At 54.8% G+C, this 24,459-nt stretch overlaps 7 protein-coding genes across 7 annotated transcripts; 5 read left to right on the top strand and 2 right to left on the bottom strand.

The window, feature by feature from the left end:
* Positions 1-394: 394 nt before the first annotated feature.
* On the top strand, positions 395-2,130 carry M409DRAFT_18332 (uncharacterized protein; the record flags this gene model as incomplete). The annotated part of the gene is made up of 2 exons (XM_033804453.1): positions 395-503; positions 746-2,130. The coding sequence occupies 2 exons, from the start codon at positions 395-397 to the stop codon at positions 2,128-2,130; spliced, it is 1,494 nt and encodes a 497-aa protein (XP_033672104.1).
* An 801-nt stretch (positions 2,131-2,931) lies between these two features.
* M409DRAFT_63585 (uncharacterized protein) lies at positions 2,932-4,806 on the top strand (the record flags this gene model as incomplete). Its single annotated transcript, XM_033815665.1, has 2 exons — positions 2,932-4,633; positions 4,769-4,806. 2 exons carry the CDS (start codon positions 2,932-2,934, stop codon positions 4,804-4,806), a joined length of 1,740 nt encoding a protein of 579 aa, XP_033672103.1.
* Positions 4,807-6,117: 1,311 nt separating this feature from the next.
* On the top strand, positions 6,118-8,136 carry M409DRAFT_63584 (uncharacterized protein; the record flags this gene model as incomplete). Its single annotated transcript, XM_033815664.1, has 1 exon — positions 6,118-8,136. The coding sequence occupies one exon, from the start codon at positions 6,118-6,120 to the stop codon at positions 8,134-8,136; it is 2,019 nt and encodes a 672-aa protein (XP_033672102.1).
* Positions 8,137-9,314: 1,178 nt separating this feature from the next.
* On the bottom strand, positions 9,315-10,151 carry M409DRAFT_50680 (uncharacterized protein; the record flags this gene model as incomplete). Its single annotated transcript, XM_033811595.1, has 1 exon — positions 9,315-10,151. One exon carries the CDS (start codon positions 10,149-10,151, stop codon positions 9,315-9,317), a length of 837 nt encoding a protein of 278 aa, XP_033672101.1.
* Positions 10,152-11,872: 1,721 nt separating this feature from the next.
* M409DRAFT_63582 (uncharacterized protein) lies at positions 11,873-12,949 on the top strand (the record flags this gene model as incomplete). The annotated part of the gene is made up of 1 exon (XM_033815663.1): positions 11,873-12,949. One exon carries the CDS (start codon positions 11,873-11,875, stop codon positions 12,947-12,949), a length of 1,077 nt encoding a protein of 358 aa, XP_033672100.1.
* Positions 12,950-13,495: 546 nt separating this feature from the next.
* Positions 13,496-18,256, top strand: M409DRAFT_50678 (uncharacterized protein; the record flags this gene model as incomplete). Its single annotated transcript, XM_033811594.1, has 3 exons — positions 13,496-15,643; positions 15,689-17,836; positions 17,891-18,256. The coding sequence occupies 3 exons, from the start codon at positions 13,496-13,498 to the stop codon at positions 18,254-18,256; spliced, it is 4,662 nt and encodes a 1,553-aa protein (XP_033672099.1).
* A 2,814-nt stretch (positions 18,257-21,070) lies between these two features.
* Positions 21,071-23,056, bottom strand: M409DRAFT_63580 (uncharacterized protein; the record flags this gene model as incomplete). Its single annotated transcript, XM_033815662.1, has 3 exons — positions 21,071-21,353; positions 21,405-22,817; positions 22,869-23,056. 3 exons carry the CDS (start codon positions 23,054-23,056, stop codon positions 21,071-21,073), a joined length of 1,884 nt encoding a protein of 627 aa, XP_033672098.1.
* Positions 23,057-24,459: the final 1,403 nt, after the last annotated feature.

Here is a 24,459-nt window from a genome sequence, read left to right as displayed (position 1 = left end):
CACCGTAAGTATAACGTTCATCCTCCGTGGCAGGTCTACTGGCAACCCTCTCCTCTCATATACTACGGAGATCTGCGCACCTCCTCTTCACGATGCTGCCGATTTGTCAGCAGTTGGGCCAACTCGAGATCTGCTGTTCTGCATGCCCGTCGTGTGATGGAGCATAACGCAGAAGGCGAGGAAGAGATGGAATGTCAAGTCGAGAAAGCTGTCGAAGACGTTGTGCTAGAGACGTCAATATGTCCACATAATTCGAGACGAAATTCGATACACGGGTGTAGCCGCCTGCACGTTCACGCGACTTTGCCATTGGGAGAAGCGATTTGCAACATTGTCTCTCCCATTGCATTCATCTCTGGCCTCACACTGGAGGCATTATTCCAGGGCGACGGTCATGGTCAAACTCAGCTGCTCTCCGGGAGCGTCCATATGGGCGTTGCCAGCAGGCGTTCGTTCGCTCTTGCGAAACCGCATTGCTCCCCCTCGAAGCTTCCTCTCTACAGGTCAGTGCTGCTCACTTTTCTAGCCTTTGCTACACATGATCGTCCTGCTGGAAACGATTCAGCACCCAAAGTTGGCGCTCTGTTACTGCGATGTCGGACAGCTTTGAAAGATTGTTCACGGAGGCGGCTTGACTGTGAGCGGCAAGAGCGGGTTCCCTTCACTCACAGCTCATGCTAGTGGCGGGAATAACACTCCTCTGGACTTCACATGCTCCCAGCTTACTGACACCGCAACGAACTAGACACGAAACCATCATCAATCACCATTGATGGCACTCCATACCCCGCTGACGAGTGGACCAATGTACCACCATCGATTATCTCGCATTATGGTCGGAGTCTACATCTACAGCCGAACCACCCGCTATCGATCACGAGGAAATTGATCGAATCACGTTTCCCTAGCTTTCAGAATCACAACAACTTGAAGCCTGTCGTTACTGTGGGCCAGAACTTCGACTCCCTCGGATTCGCCGCAGACCACCCTGGCCGAAGCAAGACCGATACTTACTATGTGAACAAGGACACCGTTCTACGAACGCACACAACAGCTCACGAAGTCGATACTTTCCGAGCCAACACCAACAATGGGTATACCATCACTGCAGATGTGTACCGCCGAGACGCTGTCGATCGTAGCCATTATCCTGTGTTCCACCAAATGGAAGGAGCCTTAACGTGGGATCGCAACGACTTCTCAAGCCGAGGGGAATTGACCAAGCAGATCCTTGCGGATGTAGAGAAGATCCCAAAACATGATTTGGTCGTCGATAATCCAAATCCAACTTTCCACGACGTGAGGAATCCACTGCAGTCGGAACACCACTCTCCCGAGGAAGCAGAGGCCGTCGCAACGCATCTGAAGCGCTCCCTAGAAAACATGGTCGTGGCGATTTTTTCGGAGGCGGACAAGGCTCTTGCAGCTGCTGGCCAAGGAGCAGAAGCTGAGCAGGAACCATTGAAAGTCCGCTGGGTCGAAGCCTTCTTCCCTCACACATCACCATCATGGGAATTGGAGGTTTGGTGGCGAGGAGATTGGCTGGAAGTTCTTGGCTGCGGTGTCATCGACCAGCCGTTGCTGAACCGCGCTGATGTACCCTCCAGAATCGGCTGGGCGTTCGGTCTCGGGCTTGAAAGACTCGCTATGCTTCTCTTCGGCATTCCTGATATCAGACTATTCTGGAGCAAGGACCAACGCTTCCTTGGCCAATTCGATGAGTCAAAGCCTGCCAGGCGCTTTCAACCATTCAGCAAATACCCAGCGGCGCCTAGGGACGTAGCTTTCTGGCTCCCGAAAGCTGGACCAGTCATCACTGAAACACCAGCGTCGGTGTCATCAGCGCCTTCGCCTGCAGGAGGTCAGCCAACAGAGCCACCTACCACTAGCGAGCCTCCTGCCTTCCACGAAAACGACCTGATGGAAGTCGTTCGCAACACAGCCGGCACCGACGTGGAGAACGTGGCACTGATCGATAGCTTCAAGCACCCAAAGACAGGGCGCCAAAGCTTGTGCTATCGTGTCACATACCGCAGTCTGGAGAAGACCCTCACCAACGAGGAGGCCAACGCGCTGCATGAGCAGATCAGACAGGAGCTGGTCAGTCGATTCGGCGTTGAGCTTCGATGAGTGGTCAATGCATGAAGGAAACGTACATCGCCTCTCACAGAAATGTAAAGTATATTGTATAGAAGCTCAATACTCTGATGCCCTTGTCAACGGCGCAGAGTCGTCGGCTGTATAGTCCAGTGCTTGCACTCCCACCATCAGAAACAGCCAAGATGGTGTCGAAGAAGACGGACCATAACTCCAAGTCTTGACTTGGTGCCTACTCCCAGCCCTCATAGATTCACGAGATGGGTAAAATTTCCAATGCAAATCGACTTCACTCCGCTTATGTAACACTGAACTCTATGAGAGCCTCGAGGAAGTTGGAGCTTGAAGGTTCTACCGCAACTGACACATTAGTATTCAGACTCGCATACATCTCACGGCAGCAATATTGGTTAGTAGCTCTACGGGAACGACGCCGCGCGCGGTTGAATTGATTTAGCAGGGCCGGCTGAAGATCGCACCTCGTGCTAGCCACGCGAGGCCAAATATACCCCATACCCCACTCGAAGGCGGTCGTCGTCGTCGTAGTCGTCGTCGTCTCCTCATCCATCGACTACATATACACCTTACCAGCTCTGCCACACAAGCACCGATGATTGCGATTCGATGATCACACCATCGCCAACTCTCCCTCCATCTCACTGAGCTTGGGGTCTCCCAAGCCGCCACAGCCAGCATCATGTGTAAGCGAAACCGCGTCCCTGCATGTGCTATCAGTCGCACAATAATACCTGCTTGCACGCGATACTGACGATAAGTGTTGGAGTCGTCCTGCCGCCTCCGCCTCGCTATCCAAATGGCAACCTCTACACAGGCATGCCGGGCAGCGGGCCATTGCTGGAGACGAACAACATCCTCGAACATCCCACAGGCCCCGACTACCAGCTGGTACTCGGAGAAGGCACATATACTCTGAAAGACGACCTACACCTTGCGACGCCGCCTCCACATCCAAGCGATGCGCCGCAGCCCAACAACAACCCTCTCGCGACCACCGTCGGCCCTCCCACCGCTGGATCGCGCCTCTCTATCGCAGTGCTCGCACCTCGAAAGCCTCCGTCGCAGAACCTCTTTCGAACAACCACCTCGCAGAGCACACGCTCCAATATACCGCCAAGCATAGCTGAAGAGGCGCAGAGTCCTAAGAGCGATGCCGGATCAACAGTCAACGGCTTGGGCTCGGTTGGATACTACAGTCAGACTTCATCTTTTGGGGACAGTAACCCAGCGCTAGCGCCTCTACCAGTCAAGGGCGGGAAGAAGGATCAAAAGTCGAAGCCGAAGAATAACATTGTCAAATCGAATTCGTCCTTTGTGTCGAGGGTGATACCGCACGAGGCGTGGCAGAAGCGGTTGACCGAGCGCTCGCCAGATGGGTTGTTCGCTTTCGCCAACGTCAATCGCGCGTTCATGTGGCTGGATCTGTCGTCAGACCTCAAGACCGAAAACATGACCAAAGTCTTGTTCACCAAAGCGCACGCCCTTTGTCATGACTTGAACCCAGTCACAAAGTCAAACACTCACCTTGACCTCATACTCGGCTTCAACACGTCAGACATAATATGGTACGAACCAATGTCGCAAAAGTATGCCAGAATCAACAAGAATGGCATGATCAATCCATCGGCGATATCCTCCGTTTTGTGGTTGCCCAACAAGGAGAATCTGTTCGTCGCCGCCCACATGGATGGCACGCTGGTAGTTTACGATAAGGAAAAGGAAGATGCCGACTTCGTACCCGAAGAGCAGTCACCGATAGAGAATGGTCACACAAATGGCCACGCCAACGGAGACGGCCCACCAGCCCTCAAATTCCAGGTCAGAAAGTCGGTGCAGTCGCGGAATCAAAAGACGAATCCAGTCGCAGTCTGGAAATTGTCAAACATGAAGATCAATAGCATCGCTTTCTCTCCTGATGGGCAGCTTCTGGCGATCGTTAGTGAGGATGGTTCACTCACGATAATGGACTATATCGAGGAAAAGGTGCTGGATGTGTTTCGCTCATACTATGGCGCCATGCTTTGCGTAACGTGGTCCCCCGATGGACGATATGTACTCACGGGAGGGCAAGATGACCTGGTCAGCATCTGGTCACTGGTTGATCATGCATTGGTTGCGAGATGTGTGGGCCACAATTCTTGGGTAACGGACGTCAAGTTCGATCCTTGGAGGTGTGATGAACGGAATTATCGTTTTGGCAGCGTGGGGGAGGATTGTCAACTCCTACTATGGGACTTTTCAGTTGGAATGCTTGGACGACCAAAGCTGACGCGAGCACGAGGCAGCATATCAGGCAACGACCGGAAACAGAGCCTATCGACAGTGGGACGATTCAGGAGCAATTCGAATCTGACTCAAGTCCAGACGGATGGCACCAATGGCGATGAGATGGTCCATCCTGTGGATTCCATGGCAAGCACAGCTGTGCTGCCGCCAGTGATGTCGAAGAGCATCGACGAACACCCACTCTGCTGGCTTGGATTCGAGGAGCACTGCATCCTCACGTCGTGCAAGGACGGTGGGTTGCCCGGTTGCTTTTCTTTTGATCGTTTGGTTGGGATATTGGGACCCACCCCTATCCGAGTCCAACAATTCGCAGCAAGCGTAGTGGTGTGAGAAAGCGGGATCGATTGCTGACATTTTTGTCTCGCAGGACACATTCGCGAGTGGACTCGACCGACTGATCTGTAGCATGTGCTTTCAGATGTTTCGATGATGGTGATGAGAAGTGCATGTGATGACGGAGGATCTCAGTCACGGCCAATGCTGGCCATGTGGTCAATTCGAACGCCGCGATCGGGGAGCCCTGAGGGAGTTCATTGGCGGACCTGCCAAAAGCAGGACATGCCGTTCATTATCTCAGCAATCCTGACTCCTTCAGCTGGCATGGGAAAAGCAGAAGGCGTGGGATACCGCGGCTTTTCGCCGATGCGCCGTACCCTGATGCAGCAAATGTCCATTCCTCTGCCGTCCAATTTCCCAGAGCTCGCAAGTTTCGGCGTTGTCGGTCTCAACCCGACGTTGCTCCTCTCTCCGACTGTTCAACACGGCTGCGGCCGCGGGCGACGGAGCAGTGTCGGCCAAAAGGGAGCAACCTAGAGAGGACCAGCAAACGTGCGAGCAGCCAGCCTGTGCAGATCGGCACGGCCCACTCTCACATGTGTGGCGTCATGGAACCAGCCTCATTGCTGAACTTTTTCTGAGATAGCATCGACAGTCATACACCGATAACGGCTCGGCCAGTGATCGTCGTTGCAGCTGCGATGGCTGTATATGTGCATAGAGAGTGCCTGCGGTGGTGCAACAGGACAAATCGAATTGCAGCTTCTTGGGTCACTCGCCATTGCCTGAGGGCTAGCATGACATCTCTCACCTGCTCACGCTGAATCTCCAATCTGTCGTCACCGTCTCGCCGCCGCTGCCCACGCCATATCGAGCGGTGATACTGCGGAGAGATGGTCGACACTCGCAGCAGCACTTCAGCGGTTGAGACCCATTATTTTTTTCCGCCCGAACATTTCTCATCTCCATCCAATACCCGTCCATTCGTGTCTCGCTGCGGATCGTGGAACCGTTCGTCACTACTGCGCGATACGCACGGGCTGGCCACCTGCGCATGCTTTCTGGCCCTGCTTCCACTCGCGATAATTCAACGTCGACGGGCACGTGGGTGCCATTTGCTCACTACTACTACTACAATATCGTACTCGCTGCTGTTGGCGCTTGCTGTTGCTCCTTTGTTGTTACATTCGCATCAACAGCAACATTACCTCGCAGGCTCCTAGCACCGATCCTCAGGCGCATCCATCCCACGCCGCCACACCCTACTCTCGCTTGCGATTGCCCGCGCACGTCACTTTTAAAAGGCCACATTGCTGGCAGCGGACTGGCCTACAAAACAATTCAGAAGATTGAACGAGCCTCAATCTGACTGGCTCTTTTCCCACTCCTGCGGTGGGACCTGTGAGTTGGCCCAGCTTTCCCTCTGTCAAGACGCCCGCCATGGTCCCCACCCCACGAGGCCACCACAGCGGTGGAGGAACTTCGCGACACAACAAGCCCTGGCTCGAGATTGTTCCTGATCTGCGGTTCATTGTGTTCAATGGAGGCGAGCACGAAGCGCAGACGGTCAAGCTCACTGGTCGAGTGCGACTGCATACCCCCGAGCCCATGAGCATTCTGAAGCCCAAGGTGCGGCTGGAGGGTAAGCGCAAGATCAGCTGGTGGTATATGGGAGGTATATCCGCGGGGGAAGTGGTGGACAAGAGAGTGTTTTGGAATCAGGAGCAGAGACTGGGCATCGAGAGTGCGCACAAAGTCAAGGCGGGCACCATAGAGTGGCCGTTCGAGTTTGAGCTGTCACCCTCGATGCCTGAGAGTGTGGAGGGCCTGCGGGAGACGTATATCGCATATCACTTGCATGCGAGCGTCTCGAGACCGGGCTGGAATGCGAAAGATCTCATGGCGCAAGAGCACATCCGCATTGTGCGGACACTGGGTCAAGATAGTATGGAGATGACGAGGTCAAGAGTCAACGCGGATATCTGGGCCAACAAGATATCGTATAGCATATCAATACCGACAGATGCGATTGTGTTTGGGACGTCGATAACGGCAGACGTGGAATTGTCGCCCATCAAGAAGGGCATACGACTTGGGAAGATTGAGCTGCGGCTGATGGAGACGGTGGTGAAAAGGATACAGGCCAGCGAGGTTCCAGACATCAGAGGAGACCGGTCGAAGACGGAGGAGACAGAAGTCGCAAAGGCAGACATGGAGTTCCCGGAACAATCGAGGATCATCTACGACGACGAATCGATCGATAATCCGACCATGGCCGACGAGATGTACAAGTTCAAGGCGACGCTACCGCTGCCCAAATCACTCAATGTCTGCCGGCAGGATGTTGATTCGCACAACATCAACATCACGCACCGTTTCAAATTAATGGTCAACATCCACAACCCCGAAGGTCACGTATCGCAGCTGGTCTGTCGATTACCCGTGAAGCTCTTCATTTCACCGAATCTGCCTGTCGATGAGAGGAACGAGGTGTGTCCGAGTGCGAATGGAGTGTCAGACGCAGAGTTGAACAACTCTGAAACGGTGGTGGTCGCCCCTCCTGAGTATGGACGTCATCAGTTGGATCAAATCTACAGCGATATCGATCCCAGTGGCTTCATGAGCAGAGCAGGCAGTGGCCCGGGAACACCAGCTGGGTTCCTCGCCCAAAGTCGACGAGGTTCCCACGAGAACGTGTTGTCGATAAACGGGATAGCTGACAGCGATCCGTCCGAGCACCACGGCAGTGCGATGCCACACCTGTTGCACTCCCGCCTCGCAAATCTGCAAGAGAATGGCTCAAGTCATGGATCCCATTACTCGGGCACGTCACGCAACCACAGTCCGTCAGGTGGGAACTCGCCCGCACCTGGCATGTCCGATGCGAACGAGCAACACTCGCCGGAGCGCAATCACAACGGCGGCAGCAATCATGCCCAACAGCGCCCAGCCCAAGCTCCACGAAGTGCCAGCTCGTACTTCCCTGCCACATCAGCCGGTCACTCGCCGCACACGAGCGCCCCCATGTCGCGACGCACGTCGGACGAGCACGACACGACAGACCAAGGAATCCACCAGAACGACTACAACCTGGCGGACCTGTCACGTGTGCCGTCCTACGGCGCGGCGCTGCGCACCCCAGGCGCCATCACGCCTTTCACCGAAGGCCCGCCCAGCTACATCGAAGCAACGTCGCGCCCGCCCTCGCCGATCCAGATCCAGAGACCCGGCCAGGCGCATGTGCGATCTGGCGCTAGCACGCCCAATTCTCACTCGAGCCAGCAGACGCTGACGATGCCGTTCTCGAGCTTGAACTTGGGCATGATCCAGGAAGGCGTCCCCGTTAATGGGGCGGGTGGTAATGCTGTTGCCCAATCGCCGCCGCAGAGATCCCATGTTCCTCACGGCGGGCATCATGACGACGAGTCGAGACTGAGGATGCTCCCCGCACGGAACTAGAGTTTCCGCCTGAAGGAGGCGGTTCTTTGTTAGGGTCCTGAGGGCTGTTATGGGAGTGAAGGGAGCGATTACTGAGAATCAACGACAAGATCGCGGGCATGCATTTTTTTGCGCGGGATGATCGAACCCACCAACTGATAGAGTCGAACGGGGTGGGACAGCCGAGCTTTTCGGATAGAATGCGAATCTACTCGACAGGAGTCGACAACGGCCGAGACACGAACGATAGAAGGGGAATGAAGACAGATGGCATTTTTCGGCAGGAGACCCAACCTCGGAGGTTTTTGATCAGGCGGCGTTTGGGCAGGGCTAATGGGGTACTTTTGCAGCGGCAGACGAAGGACAAGGGCGTTTCAGACGTCGCGAGGCGTTTCGCGACTGGACTGGCATTGCTTTAGGAAGAATTGATCCCCAGCTCTCGCTATTCTTTCTTACGCGCTTCCGGGTTTGGCCTCATAGGTACTTAGGAGGGGAGCTTCGGTTGTTGTATACTGTAGATAAAGCAGTTGAATTCAGGAGAAAGATCCAATACCAACTATGATGACAAGAATTCACAGAGACAGACTCTACAGTACCGATGGCCCTTGACTTTGATTTTTTCTATTTCTGATCTTATTAATTGCATCGAGCGATTCATTTCTTGGTTGGAATCAAGCCTGAAACCAAACATGACATGGCGTGGTTGTGCAGCAAGAGACAGGGTTGTTACAGACGGCAGGTTTTTGTTTCAGACACTGTGCGGTTAACGGCTTGACAATGTGTACTTTTATCAGGAGGTCGATCCTTCTGCGTTTCAGGTGGGTTGGGTGGTGATGTGGCACGGGTTGCGGGTCTGGACACTTGCTTGTGTTCGTTGTGTGGGAAGGGAGATGAGAACGGAACAGAGTAGAGGAAAGGTGATAGCAGTGAAGGTGTTGGCCAAAGTTCAATATCATTTGATTCCATAGGTATAGCCCCCCTTTTTCCACCACCAGGGGCGGAAGTAATAGTAAGTTCAAAAGAGATGGCATTTTCAACGCACATCTGGGTATCTCTCTCCATCATCATCGTCATGGATGGAATCGTAAAAAGCGCTAAATCCAAAGAAAATAAAAGTCCCGTCAACAAAAGCAACCATCAAACCCGATCAAGGGGAGATCGCGTAGAATACGTATTTTCGCCAATCAAAGGATTCGATATCAAATCCAAATCCCACTGTCTCGGTGGCTTTTCCTCCTCTCCTTGCGGTAGTCTGAGGAAGAAGACGATGGTTCTCGGATCTCGACGCGGTAGTCCTTTTGTTTGCGTTGCATGTCCTTTTCGTAGAGGGTGCCTCGGCGGGATGATGACGAGGAGGCGGTGGTGGTTGTTGCGGCTGTGGATGGTGCAGCGGTCTTGACGGCTGAGACTTGCTCGATGTCGTCGTGGTCGACTTGGACGGTGGAGTAGCGGACGGATTTGTGCTTGGATGATCGACGATGAGGGCGATTGGAAGAGGCCGGTTCGATGATAACGTTGGCGGGTTCGTTGTCTTCTTTTGAAGTTGAGTATCGTCTTGCTGAGACCGGGTAGGAACGGTCGTAGCTTAGGATGGGGACGGTTCGGTGACGAGAGCGTCGGATGTCGTGGTCCATGGCCTTGAGAAGGCTGCGTAGTTGAGAGTAGCCGTGGGGGATTTCGACACGGACGAGTTTGGACTCTTCGTCTCGTTTAGCGCTGTAGATTTCTCCGTCGCGATGGTAGACATGGCAGGCGACGTCTTGAGCGAGACCATGGCCTGCGTCGCAGAGTCGATTGCCTCGTCGGTAGACCTCGAGCGGTTGGTAGCACGTTGGGCAGTGTCGAGCATGGTATTCGAAGTAGTAGAGGCTCCAGGCCTCAGTGGATGTCAATGGTCGGGAGGCGCGGTTGTCAGAAGTTGGAGCGAATCGCACGGCTTTGGGTGATGGCGGGCTGGATGGTGCGAGGTTCGACGGCGCATTGTCTGGAGTGACCTCGACGACCACTGGCCGTACTGAAGGTCGTCGCGACGACATGGTGTTGGTGGTAGAAGTGTCGCTGACTAAGTTGTTGATCGACAACGAGATGGGCGAATCAGGCAGTCGAGAGTAGTAAAAGTACTCCACCACAATGGTATTGTCCAATGTGTAGAGTAGCGTTGGGCAGCAGGAATGCGCAGTCTGCAAGGCGACGAATGGTAGAGGGTTGGAGTGAGAAGCAAGGTGCTATTGGAGAATGGGAAGACGGAATGGGGACAGATATAGGAAAGACCCTACCTGAGGTTGCCTCCAAGGCAACGGTTGCTTTGGAGCCAGGGCGACGGTAGGACCGGTCAGTGTGTGTCCTCATCAGCCCAGGCATGCTCTGGCTTCGAGGCTTGGATGCCTGCTTGCTCAGGACATCCCCACACTGGCGAAGGTTCAAAGCCTCTGACACTGCCGCAACAAACAGTCAGAGATGGCCAGGGTTGCCGGACTCAGGGTGACTGTCATAGGCCAGCAGCCATCTTCCCTCCTCCAACCGAGCTAGCAACCTGAGGCAAAGGCAACAAAGCCACTCAGGACTCGCGCTAGCTCTTACGCATTGCGACGACAGCTTGCACTTGCAGACACCTTTGGCCCACAGCTTCCTATCGATAGCCTCTTCGGTATCGATAATCGCCGTCAAAGCCACCACCGCTGGCCAGCTAGCGATACCGCGTGCAGCCGCACACCGGTCGGGCTGCATGAACTTGCCAATCGACACCTGTACACTTTCTGCAAGACACTTCTGACCAATCCAAAGTGAGGCGCGTCCGCGTGACTGGAGCCAATCCGAGGCGCAGCATTGTTCCCTGTAGAGCGCGGCAGCACAGCTGGCTTTGCCTGGTCAACAACCACAGGAGACAATATCACGAATGCCGTGCCATGCCATCATTGTCGTTGACATTGGCGATGTGGTTGGTGTGGAGCCGTCCATCTGCCGAGTGATTGTTTGTGGCTCCATTCGGTCGTCGGTGTCGTTCCAGTCATCTGTGGCTCCCTCTCGAGTCACCCTGACCAGGTGAGTCAAGGCCGCGCCAGCTGCAGCTCTCCATCGCACGTAGTAAGTCCTTCTCGACCGAGTTATGGGTGGCATGATGGTATGACGGCATGGGGACTGTAAGGCCGGTGTCTAGGATGGACTTGTGGACTTGGTTCTTTCGATAGTGGGCGGCCTCTTCGAAGGTGCAGCTGTAGTGCGTGGAGCTATTGTCGATTCCAAAACAGCTGAGACGGTAGGACGTGATGATGACTCGAAACTCGGACGTACGTGTCAGTCTGTCGGCGTGGGAGAAGTACTGACAAAAGTGGCGAGGCTGAACAGCAGCCTCGTCGGCAGAGAGTTTCAGTCATTTTGCTGGCCTGTCTTGCCAGTATCTCGACTAGAACCTCAGCCACGCTGCCGGTGATTGTTGATATGCTTCTGCCGGCTGCTACTTCTTCTTTCAATTAGCATCATGTTAGAGCTTCAAATCCTCCTCTTGACCATTGACTCTTTTCGATGTGACGAGATGGGGTGATGGAGTTGAGAAGCGTCTTCGGTCGGTCGGCTCGAGAAAAGAGCCATAGCGACAGCCGATTCTCGAATTGAAGTCATGACGTGAACGGTTGTCACAAGCATTGAAGCTTAACGGTAGGACTTCTGGCTTCCAAGGTTTGCAACGGGTTTGTTTACTGTTCCATTACTTGATATCATCACATCAGAGGAAGTTACAACAGCATACTCACTGCCGACGATGCCGCCGAAGAAGAAAGCTGCGAAACCCGCGTCAAAGTCCGAGAAGGAGGAGACGAACGAAGCACCAGAATTACCCGCGACGGAAACGAATGAACCTCCCAAAGATGAAGCGCAACCTGCCGAGGGCGATCTAAAGGCCGATGCCAACGATGCGAATGAAGAGAAGGTCGAATCGAATGGCGATGCTAAGCAGGATGAGAAACCAAATACAACCTCCAAACCTTCAAAGAAGCGCAAGAAAGAGGCTGAACCTACAGCACCCTCGAAAGCCTCTCGTCGATCCGCACGAGGCGTGTCAAAGTCAGAGCCGTCCCAGCAACAGCTTCTAAACTTCTTGCTAAGCTCGAAAGCACAAGAGCTTGTCAGGCCAGAAGATGAGAAGAAAGATGTCCAAGAGCGGGGAGACATCCGGACGTACTCATCGTCCGTCTTGAACCCATTCGAAGAGCTCATGAGTGCGATGGTCTTGTCGCGACCCATCTCTCATCGCTTGGGTCTGCGATCGATCAGGACAGTCCTTAACGACCCATACAACTTCTCAAACGCGAAGACGGTGAAAGATGCTGGCGAAGAGAAGCGACATCAAGCGCTGTGGGATGCGAAGACTCAGCACAAGGGCAAAACGGCCGACCAGATTGGTATGCTTGCTGATGTCGTCTTGGACAAGTACACCTCGGATGACGATAAGGAAGGAGCACAGCTGAAACGGGCTCTGTCTGACAACGACAATGATCTCGACAAGGCTCTCAGCTCGATGAAGGAGAACATCAAGGGTCTCGGCAACACGGGCTTAGACATCTTCCTCCGACGAGTGCAATGGTTGTGGGACGTCGGATTCCCATACATCGATGGCCGGACGAGGGATTCTCTGCGAAACATAGGCCTGACCCCAGACGCTGAGGAGCTGCAGAAGCTGGTCGAAGAGCACTGGCGTCAGCTTGATACGAAGCATCTGGCAGGTGAAGGCGAAGCAGCGAAGAAGCGCAGAGCGTTTGTTGTCATTCTGGAGAGGGTGACGGGAGCAGATCTGGAGGGCAAGGTTGATGCGGTCTTGCAAGAGGCTGCGTCTGCTTGAATTCGCCAGTGCTTCTTGTAGAATGCATGAGTAGCCTAAGGTCTATGTCAGTCTTGGTGCGTGTGGTGAGGCTTTGGGATGTATCATACACAGAAAAGCAGTAAAATATGTAGAAAAGAGCAAAGACCATTGCATCATGTTATCTGGATTTGATCTCTCAAGCTTCCTACAAATCGGTACCGCGGCCCTAACCGCATTAGCGCGACCGGGGGTCCCGAGACATTCACGACCTGTCTCCAGAAGCGTGCTTGGACACTCGAGGCATCGCCATAGTCAGTCGCTGGAAACCGCCTGGAGCGCGATATACCCACCAAACAACCGTGCTGGTGGTCGTCGTCGCGGTGGGATGAGGGTGTAGCCGTCGCCCAGCCTGCAGGATCCGAATGTCATCCATCGACGCCGCATCTCCACTCCCCCCAGCTCACTGCCATCCCTACGCGGCTAGGCTGCGACGACTTCACCGACGACGAACCCCTCCACGAGCATCGCATCGCATAGCGGGCGCGCCGGTCAGGTGCAGCCATTCGAGGGTGACTTGACCCGACCATGAACGGCTACCCGCGCAATGCCTCAGGGACCCCCAGTATGAGCAACGGCTCGCGTCTGAACACTCCACACAACATCCAACAAAGGCCGCATTCGCCAGGCACGCCGTCGACCGCAGGTATGAGTCGGGCGGAGCGCTTCGAAGATGAGAAGCGCCGCATCATCGAGTCGTGTTTCTCCAAGCTCGACCAGGGCGGCCAGCTGGCAGAGAGCTACATCACCCATATCCGCATCATGGAGGACGCCGCCCACCCTTCCGCGCCGCCGCCGCCAGACAGCTCCGATGCCACCAAGAAGCCTCGTCTCATCATCATCGCGGTTAGAAACTCGGGGAGAGTGAGGATGCACAAGGCACGGGAAAACAACAACGGCAGCTTCAGCATTGGCAAGACATGGAACATGGAGGAGCTGTCAGCTATCGAGGTCTTCTCTCCGACTGCTGCTCCGCCTCAGTCTGAGAAAGAGCGCCAACATCGAGAGTGGGCGGGTACTGTGGGCTTCATAGTTACGATAACGAAGCCTTACTACTGGCAAGCTGGGACGAGCAAGGAGAAGGACTTCTTCATTGCCAGTGCAGTCAAAATCTATCGCAAATACACAAAGGGTCTAGTGCCTGAGCTGAAAGGGTTTGATGATAGGGAGAGGGCCATGATACTGGGCAACGTGCCAGGCCAGACGCAGCCACCCTCTGCGTTTCAAACAGCGCCTCCTGGTGCCCGTCAACCTAGCCATTCTCCAGTACCGGCACCCCCGCAGCCCCCGTTCGCGCAGAGGCCGCAGAGCAGAGAAGATAGTCGCTACAGGCAGAGTCCAGGACCACCTCCTAGCATGAGCGATGTCCGTCCTGGCAGCGGACCCAGCAGTCGGCGACCTTCTGAATCACCAGCCAGGTTCAACAATTCACAAACCCCTAATGCATTGCTACCTGGAGGTCCAAGAGCAGCGGCCAGTACCGAACAGATGCGCTCGAGGAGTGGCGACGAGCGGGACCTACATCATCCTCAACCTCGCCCGGGTACTTCTCCAGGTCCTCCTGGGATGCGCTCTGGCTCATTTCAATCCAACCAACGTGCTGGCGCACCTCCTCCTCTTTTGCCAAACCGGAATGGTAGCCCTGCCATGTCGCCGAGTGGACACCCCTCTGCACTCCGGCCGCAAAGTCCCCCAAAGCAAAGGGAGATGCAACCCATCGATGGCACTTCGGAAGAGAGGAAGATCAGTACTGCGTCGTCGAATGGTACCAAGGACGGTGCGAACCTCTTTGCGGCTGCGCGACAACGATTCATGGACTATCAGCCTCATCGAACTCCTTCACCGCCGCCGCAGACTCAATTACCTCCCTTGGATACCGAAAGCTTGCCGAAAGTCTCGCAGAATGGACATATCAAGACTCCTGTCGACGTGGGTCCCGACACTGCGAAAAGTGATTCGTCTGCTGGCATTGACCTGAACGATGCTGCGGCAGTGGGCGCCTTGACGTCTTACTGGGGACCTGAGCCAACTGCTGCCACAAGCGCGTCCGAAGAGCCTTCAAGTCCATCCACTCCGCAGCGCTCAAGGCATCGTCCGCAGGTAGAGTCCAAACCTTCAAAGAGTAGTATCGATCTCCGGCCTGCTCCACTGAATGCGACAAAGGCAACACCAGAACCTCAGGCTGAGCGTGCTGTGCCGCGAGAGGTCGAAGAGCCGGCTCCGTTGCAAGTACAAAACAAGTCAGAAACACAGCTGCCAATGCCCGGCGCCTTCTCGCCTGCTTTGCTGAGGCCGTCTGCGGACTCTAGCCCGGCTGAAACGCCTGATGAAGAAAAGGAAGAAGATGAGCAGTATCGTCCTGGGCTGGGGCCAATGTTCAAGAAGAGGGCCATCGCAGATCGTTTCAAGAAGGCAGCGCACACCGCGAACGCCTTCAAGCCACGACCAGGAGGAGCGGCCGAGAAGATCCTGCAAGCGAAGGCCCAGCGCGATGGAGAACCAGACGGGATCACAGGCGTTGTTCCCAGACCGGCGCGTCAGGGATTGAAGCAGGAAGAACCGCCTCTCACACCTGTAGAAGATCTTTCCGTCAAAGAATTTGCGAGGGAAGAGCCACCTGCGCTCAAAGTCAGCTCGCCCCAAACACCCAAGCAAGAGATCCCTCCACCTGCAGAAGTACGTCGCAGTGTTGAACTGTTTGATGATACTGCCCATTTACAGCCAGCATCGATACCGGAACCAGAGGAAACAATGGCAGACGAGGAGCCAGAAGAGATACAGATGCCACAGCCGCAGGTCAAGGTCAAACGACGAAGTGCTCAGCAAGAGAGGTACCTGTCGTCTCTCGGCATCGATCGGTCCTTGCTCGAAGGCAAAGGCTTGGACTTCGAAAACGTAATTTCCGAATTCGGATGGCAGAACGAGATCCTCCAGCCTAAGAGCCTGGCCGCAATGGAGCGAGACATTCGACGAGAGCACGGAAGATTGGAGGCCGGCTCCTGGCTCTCCCACGCAGATTCAGCACGCGAGGAGAGAGTGTCGCAAGTCGAAAGTCTTCTTGACGCTGCCATCGAAGAGTGTAATAAGCTCGACGGGATGCTGCAGGTCTATAGTCTTCATCTCGGCACACTGAACGATGACATCGCGTATGTCGAAGCACAATCCCAAGGTCTGCAGGTTCAATCCGCCAACCAGAAGCTCCTGCAAACCGAGCTACAATCTCTCATTGAGACGGTGTCTCTTGATCGCAGTGTAATGGAGCCGATTCGATATGGCGACCTTGCTGATCCACGGAGCCTCGAGGATGTAGAGACAAGTCTGATGCGTCTATACCAAGCAATGCTTACCATGGATCCATCTATAAGCAAAGCTGCTTCATCCCGACCCAAGTCACGCGGCGGCTATGGCGACAGCGAGACCGCGAACATCGCAGCCCTCAGGGACAAGAAGATTAAGTACGACCAGGAGGTCGGCGAGTTCTGCGAGCGGCTGTTGCAGTTCTTGGAGGCCAAGTTTGGAGCGTCGATGAACTCGGCCAAAACGCGTGTCCTGCGTGTGCCTAACAAAGGTGGACTGGCTAGACTCCACGGCGAAGCGTTTACCGAAGTCAGGAATGGCTTGTGGATGTACAGTCCTCTCATCCTGTTCATGAAAGAGGTCAACCTGCCCGCCTGGCAAACAAGCTTGCGAACGTACTACACACAGGCGGGTCTACTCTACGGAGAACCTTTCAAAGAGAATCTTGCCAACTGGAGGCGAACAGCTCGAGCGAGCACCGGCGACGAGACGGAGATCTTGTTCACGACTCAAGAGAAAGAAGACCCATCTGGCAACTCTGCCATCAGTACCGCCCGCAAATTGACAGTCAAGCGCTCGCAGACTCTTGCCAAGACACTTCGCAATGCTAGCGGCGGCGAGAAGCATCAAGCAACAGAACACAAGCAGCCTGGTGCGATGATGCGAGCGCAAGCATTCGCTGGTGCAGTCAACGAAATGGCGCCTCTGATCAGCCGGGAGCAAAACTTCCTCGTCGATCTGTTCCACGCCCACTCACTTGACAATGAAGAGCTCATGGAGTTGGTACAAGCAGCACCTCCTGCAGCCCGCAAAGCTGTCAGCCTTTCAGAGAAGAAGCCGACAGACCCCGACCGTAAGATGGCTGGGCTTGTCAACGCTACCATGGGAGAGATCTTCAATTTCTTCGCCAGAGAGCTTGATACATTGGTGAATTGGAGCACCTCTGACGACCCAGTCCAAGGAGTCGGTGTCCTGGCATGTCTCGGTCGGCACGCGTTCTTCTTGCAAGACAGCAGTCAAGAATACCTCCTACAGATCGTTAAAGACCTTTCCGACAAGCTGCAGCACCGATTCAGCAGGTTTGTTGACGAGCAAGTGCGAGCCATCGAAGACACAAAGGTTAAGATCAAGAAGCGAAAGGGTGTCATCGCATTCATGAAAATCTTCCCACATTTCTCTGCTGCAGTGGAGAATGTGTTTGCATCGGTCGCTACGAACGACTACGATCAGATGGCTGAGTGTATCATGGAAGTACGAACGATGGTGGACGACGCATACGAACGGATCAACCGAGCAATGTTTGATAGTCTCAAAGTTATCGCGAAGGAGAGTCCCGTCGCTGGCGTGCCTGCAAACAAGCAGGGCCATACTGGAGACGATCCAGAGGATAAGGAGATGCTCAACTATCACATCTTGCTGATCGAGAACATGAACCACTACATTGAGGAAGTCGACGATGGAGGGAGACCGGGCGTGCTGGCTGAATGGCGCGGAAGAGCACAGCTGGAACGAGCAGAGGCATTGGAAGGATATGTTCAAAGGGTCATTCGCCGGCCCTTGGGCAAGCTTCTCGTGAGTGGCAGTATTTTGATAGCCTGACTTCATTCACTAACGTATACATCACAGGACTTCCTCGAATCTGCCGAGTCAATCCTCGACACAAACCCCTCCAACCCAGGCGCCGTCTCCGCCCGTCCTTCGTACTCTCGCAAAGCTATGCGCACCATGCTGTCGCAACATGACAGCAAGGAAATCCGGCGCGGCATTGACACGCTTCGCAAACGTATCGACAAGCACTTTGGCGAGGCCGACGAGGAGGCTCTCTCCCGAGGACTGGTGAACTATGTCTGCAAGGAGTGCGAGAGGGCGTATGAGAGGGTTCTGGAGCGGACAGAGAAGCTGGTTAAGGAAGTGTACCCTCCGACTGAAGGCGAGAAGGATGTCGTGATTGACTTCTCGAGGAATGATGTTGCTGCTGGGTTTAGGAGGTAGAGTGCGATGGGTAGGGAGAAGAGAAAAAGGTGAGTTTGCGTGGTGTTTTGGCGGTTGGCAGGATATTGTTGTGATTGGGATTGACTTGATGACATCGAAGGGAGGAAAAGGCGCCCTCTTTGAGTCTTCTTCAACTATCACTAGAGAATCTTCGCAGGCAGGAGCTTCGATTGGTTGTACATATTCCTTCTTCATCAACGCAGTGGGACGTTACTGCACTCGTTCGTTACGAGGTTGGTCATTGATTGCTGCACCAGTCTTCCTAGAGACTTCGCAAGACTTCATCAGGACATCCAGATCGAACTCCCCATTCCATCAGCAGCAGAAAGAGGCAATGCACAACAAACCTTCAACTACATACTTCTCGGCAGCCCACATCATCATCGCACCAACCACACCTCCAAAACGACCTCCAAACTCATCACTGATCATCATTATCATCAATCAACACATTCCCATTCCCGCCCTTCCATGACATGTAGTCTATCGAAAAGCCCCCTCACGGCCCGAAATCACGAATCCTTCCACACCCACCAATCACCCATCTTATCGACACGTCTACGGCACTTCGACCTCGCTTCGACGATGGGAGGTTGAGAGGTACGCACGAGAATAGAAACACCACAGGACGGGACGTGTACAGCACCTTCTCTACTGCGACGGGGTTCTGCATGGCCTGCGGGGTTCGCTTGCTTGCTTGCTCGTACAGTACAGCACAGCACATGCTGCTCGTTTGGCTGAGGCTGGACTGGGCTGGCTGAAGCTGATGTCGGCACCCGTCTGGGCCAATATGCGCTGTGCGTTGTGCTCGTGCACGGCGTGGTCATTCATCGTCGGCCATGCTTTCGCCATGCGTTGAGTGGATGGACGGGATGGACGGTCGGTGTGTGGCGGGCCGTGACAGACAGGCGGAGTTGGGGCATGTAGGTAGCCGCTTCTTATCTCTCGCGAAGGGGGGTGCTGTTTTGGGGCGGGATGCCCATTTCGCCAAACAAGAGGTGAGAGGAGAGGATGGGAGGGGAGTGGGTGAGAGGCGCGCGGGAAGTCGAACAGCAGTCGTGAATAATGGCGACAGAGAAAGATGCAAGGGAGGGAAAGGGATAGGTCGCCGACACTCCAAATCTTTTCCTCCACGCCGCAGACACGCATGGTTGCGCCTGCCTCCTTCGGCGTCTACGCACAGTATGTGTTCAGTTGGAGAGAGAAGAGAGAAGCCGAAATAGACGGCGAACCGTAGCTTTCCCACGCCGCAGTTACCGCCTTGTTCATCTCATTGCCAACATTCGCTTCTTCTTGTGAGTTGAGCAATGGGTATCGGGCCGTGCAGAAAAGGGAGAAAGCAGAACAGGTGCACTACTCCGAGGAGATTGATTGATCGAGCCGGCATGTCCAAGAGTCAAGGACTTCCCTAGCAAGAAGCTTCGTTCACAGGCCACGAGCACGAGGTTCAAGGATATGGTAGGGGAAGGTATAGACTTTTTGTTCTGTGCGAACCCGTATTGCGTGCGTGCGTGCAGTTGCTGTTCGGGGCAGTTTGCATTGAACATACTAGTCGTAGGTGGTGTGAGGAAGGGAGGGGAGGAGATGCTGGTGGCAAATGATTGAATTAAAAGTATACAAGGTATTGATATTAGACTTCACTTGACTTTCGATGAAGCCGTTGGGTTGTACAGCAGTCAGTAGTTAGGCAAGCAGCATGCGACTACCGTATGTAGATGAAAGAGTCAAGCACATAGCCGTCGTCTACTACAGTAGTAGTCAGTGAATCGAGTATGGTGTTGCTCATCCCCATCTTCCTCTTTCACTCCGCCGAAAAGTCACATCTATTCATTCAGATTAGTCCCGAATCAAACAAACTGCAGCGCACCTCCAAAAAAGTCACATAGATTGAAACCCTCCAACCACCTCTACCCAGCATTTCGGACTTTCTCCATGTCGATCAGCATATTTACACGAGCTGAATCGCGGTCGCAGTGGCTGGCTGCTCGTCGCTGCTGTACCCGTCATCAACCTGCATATACATTTGCATACATCCGTCGTGGCACGCATGTGCATGCATACCATGCGTTGTTAAGAAAGGAAGCCGGGGTTGACTGCGGAGTGTGATGGTGATGAAGGATTGCCACCGTTGTTGTCCGACCCGAAATCATTAATTCATCATCGTGACTTGCAGGAGGATGCGTACCGGCGAAGTGGAAGGAGAAAAAGATGCGTTTCATTTCTAACGATGTAGCCGTTGAAGAGTGCTGATCTTGCGATCGCGAGTCAGGCGAGTTTTCGACGTTGTTACTATACGACGATCGTCATACGTACGATGCATGCTGGTGTACTGGTTGCAGCCGTTCCATCTCCAGATTTGCGCACGCGATGATGTGTTTGTTGTGGCGAACACAGGAATTGACTGTGTTGCGTGCTGCAAGAGCGAAGTTTGATGCGACTTCACCTCATCTTCGCCATCAATCACCAGTCGTCGCCAGTCACAGTAGTAGTGAGAAGAAAGATTATCGTGTATGTGATCGAAGTGGTTTTTCATACAATAAGAAAAGTGTAGCTGCAAAAGGGCTGGTATCTAATAAACAATTGTGTCCCTTGTTTGACGCCTCGTTTGGGCTCCTCCCCTCAGTAACGCCGTAGTAGTCGTAGCCATCACCATAACGCAATCACCAGGGATGATGGGTTTTCGATCATTCCTCTGGTGCCAATTTTTGACCAAGAATTAGCCGGTCCAAGAGTATCTCATGGCTCGAGCGGTTTGAGCCCCAAAAAAAAACATGAAGCAGCATTTTGCAAACGTGAATCAGAAATGAACGCGCTCTAGGTCCTGCGGAGGTACAGGACCAACCAGCCCAGAAATCTGTAGCCACAGATGATTCCGAGCATGATTCCAACCCACTTGCCGGTCTCGCCGACCTTGTAGCCGTAGTTCTCGAGCACGCCGGTGCCAGCAATCATGCACTGGTGGGCAAGTTCGGTCTCGTACATGCATGAGCATTCGCCTTGCGAGTTCATGCCGCAGGTGAAGTTTCGCTGGCCGAACTCGTTGACCATCATGCCTTGGAACACGTACGACTGGTAGTCGATGTAGTGAAAGACGTATCTAAAGAAAATCAGTGAACGGTCGAGACAGACATAATGTTTCGGAACTTACCGCCAGAAAGGGTTGAGTGTCTGAGGTGGAACAAGGAAACCACCAGTACACATCCAAAGACCGTTGGCGAAAGCGGTTCCAGCGAGCGCGACGACGAAAATGGGGATCAGAGAGCTGATCAGGACCACCAGAGACTCGGCGGCGATCAAATCCAGAAACAGCCACATGACCCAGGTGAAAAAGGCCTGAGCAGTCGGTCGAAAGTTGGAGAGCCAGTAAGCCACGATCGAGAAGAGCATGGCAATGAGGAACAGATAGGGAATGCCGGTGACGAAGTTGGCGAAAATGAAAGAGGTTGGTCCGTAGAGACCGTTGGCACGCTCCTTGATGAAGAGAGCGCGATCTTCCAGGAAGGCGGGGATGTAGGCGACGGCCATGAAGGACATGAAAGCACCACCAAAGAAGATGGCATTGATGAAGGATTGGATGTTGCCCTGGTCCGGGTTGAGACGCAGCCAGACCGTACCCATCATCACGGCCAGACCCATGTACATGGCAATTCGAATGCCATAAGCGATGATATCGCGGTAGGATTTGATGAATGATCGGTGGATGAGAGCAGCTGGAATGGCCAAGGCGCCGGCAGATTCGTCCTTGGTCTCGGCGTTGATGTCGGTGTCCATGGAGTTGCGAGCCATCTCGTCAGTGAGTTCAGTGACGGTAGCAGTGGCAAGACGAGACTTGTGCCACGACGAGTGAACCATGTTCAGCTGTTGGTCAACCTCGCTTCGATCGCGGGCAAAATCGGTGTTGACGAAGTCGATGATGAACTCTGCTGGGTTCATGTAGAGTGGAATGGGGAAACCACACGCATCGAAGTATGGCTGCACCTCAGAGACTGGTCCACTGTAGGCAGTGCCACCTTGCGAGAGGAGCAGCAGCTTGTCGAACATGGCGAAGGTCGAAGTGGAAGGCTGATGTATGGATGCAATGACGATTAGGTTGTGCTTCTTCGCAATGTCCTTGACGAAGGAGATGACTTCGAAAGAGGCGGCCGAATCCAGACCAGAGGTAGGCTCGTCCAAGAAGAGAAGTTTGGGGCTGGTGATCAACTGGGCTGCAACGCTGACACGACGCTTCTGACCACCGGAGATACCCTTCCTAATTGGAGTTCCGATCAGGTTGTTCGCCTGGCCCTGCAGACCGAATGCCGTGAGGAGTGCTTCAATGCGCTGGATGCGCTCGAGTTTGCTGACTGACTTGGGAAGGGAAAGGCGGGCTGCAAAGTTGAGTGTCTCGCGGACAGTGAGAGATCCGACCAGCGCATCTTCCTGCTCAACATATGCAGAGATGCGACGGAAAGTCTTGGGGTTGGCTGCTGAGCCGTTGATGTAGACGGCAGCCTTGACGTTGGCGGCGAGGGAAGCTGTCCTGTGTGCGAGGACGTTGAGGAGAGTCGACTTGCCGGAACCACTGTGAAGCTGTCAGTTGAGGTCGCCCTCGTGATTGTATCATCCCACGTACGAAGGGCCCATGAGGGCCAGCAGCTCGCCGGCCTTGACGATGCCATTGATGTCGGAGAGGATGGTCTTGGGCTGCTGCGACTGGCGGTCCTTGACGGTGACGGTGACGCCCTTCCAGCCGAAGCTGCGGATGTTGGTGTTGGTGAGCTGGGCGTAGTCGCCGCCTATCATCTTCTCAATGTCCGACATTTTGCTGTAGCGTCTGCGATCTGGAGTCGCAGCGTCGAGTTCGGTGGCCAGGTTGGTCGCGGGTGCAAGAGCACCGGGCAGCGTGTGTGGGGAGAAGAGAAACTAAGTGAGTGGCAGCACGCGGCGGCGTGAGTCGAATGGCAGCCCGTGCGAGTCCAACGCTGCGTGGTGAAGACGGCGGCGCAGGATGCAGCGGTTGAGGAGCGACACAGCAACGACGACGGCGACGACAACGGCTCTGACACGCCGACGCTGGGTGCGATCTCTTCTCGGTGGGCGGTGGTGGTGTCGGACGGTGTCAGTGTCGGTGGCAGCAGTCAGTGAGGAGGAGAAACGAGCGATGCGGAGCGGCAGAGTGTAATATCGATCCTCTCCAGGCCTGTCACACGCCGCAGGGCCATCCTCTCTTTACCGTCTTAGCGAGGCGGGCAGCGGGCAGGCCCTCGACAGCGTTTGCTGCACACGCCGACGCCTCTGCTCCCAACGACTGCGCCTGTTGCGCCCCTGGTGCCCTGCTCTAGAACCGCACACGCTGTCCGCCCGTCGTTCGTTGGTCTGCAGCGCGCGCAGGGGGTCGCGTCAGACAACCTTCAAACTTTACCAGGGTGTTCCCAGTCCTGAAACTGCACCGCGCTAGGCGAAAAGGGACGCTGCCACTGGCCAACCTCGCGCCCGGTACCTGCCAAGCCTGAGATTGCCTGCCCCACCGCCGCAACTCTGTTTCGACGCCATGCCCTGCTCGAGTCGTGCTCGCTGCAGGAGTCGCCAGGCACGCATCACAAACCACCAGACCGAGTTCCCAGGGCGGTTTCAGGGACCGTCGCCGTCAATTCTCGTCAATTCCAATCCGCCCGTTCGACCCTCGCCGTCAGCCACCTCGCTGTCATCGGCTACCTGCAGCGCCTGCTCCCCACCGGGCGCCCGTTGTCCCTCCATCCTCCACCCTCCAGCAAGTCGCGGACACGCCGTTTGGAGGCTTGTCGCGGCAAGCCACGCAGAGCTGTTCCCACTCCTTCCTGCCGTCTTCCTGCCGCCCTGCTTGCCGGCCCGTCAAGCTTCATTGGGAGATTATCAGCGCCCGTTCGGCGCTGCGAGGGGTGCCGTATGTGCCCCCGGCGTCTGGTGTGCAGTCTGTTTTGAGTTAAGCTCTCAGCCTGCAGCAAAGCATGATTAAAAGTCCGATGCTAGCTTCTGAGTGCCCGCAAATCCCGTCACCGCGCTCGCCTATTCCCCTGAGACATGGTATACAACGGCCCTATATCGACTCTGTCGATCACAGCAGCCCACGGCCACCCATCGCGATGCGAGGCCTGCTTGGGAATCTCCCCGCGGTCCTTGGCCCGCCGCTCGCCCGCCCCTCTGTGTAGCGCGCCAGCTAACCTGTCACACACTCGCCACAGTTC

This window comes from Zasmidium cellare, assembly GCF_010093935.1.
Source record: "Zasmidium cellare ATCC 36951 unplaced genomic scaffold M409scaffold_5, whole genome shotgun sequence".
NCBI lineage: Eukaryota > Fungi > Ascomycota > Dothideomycetes > Mycosphaerellales > Mycosphaerellaceae > Zasmidium > Zasmidium cellare.
This window is presented reverse-complemented; position numbering and strand designations above follow the sequence as displayed.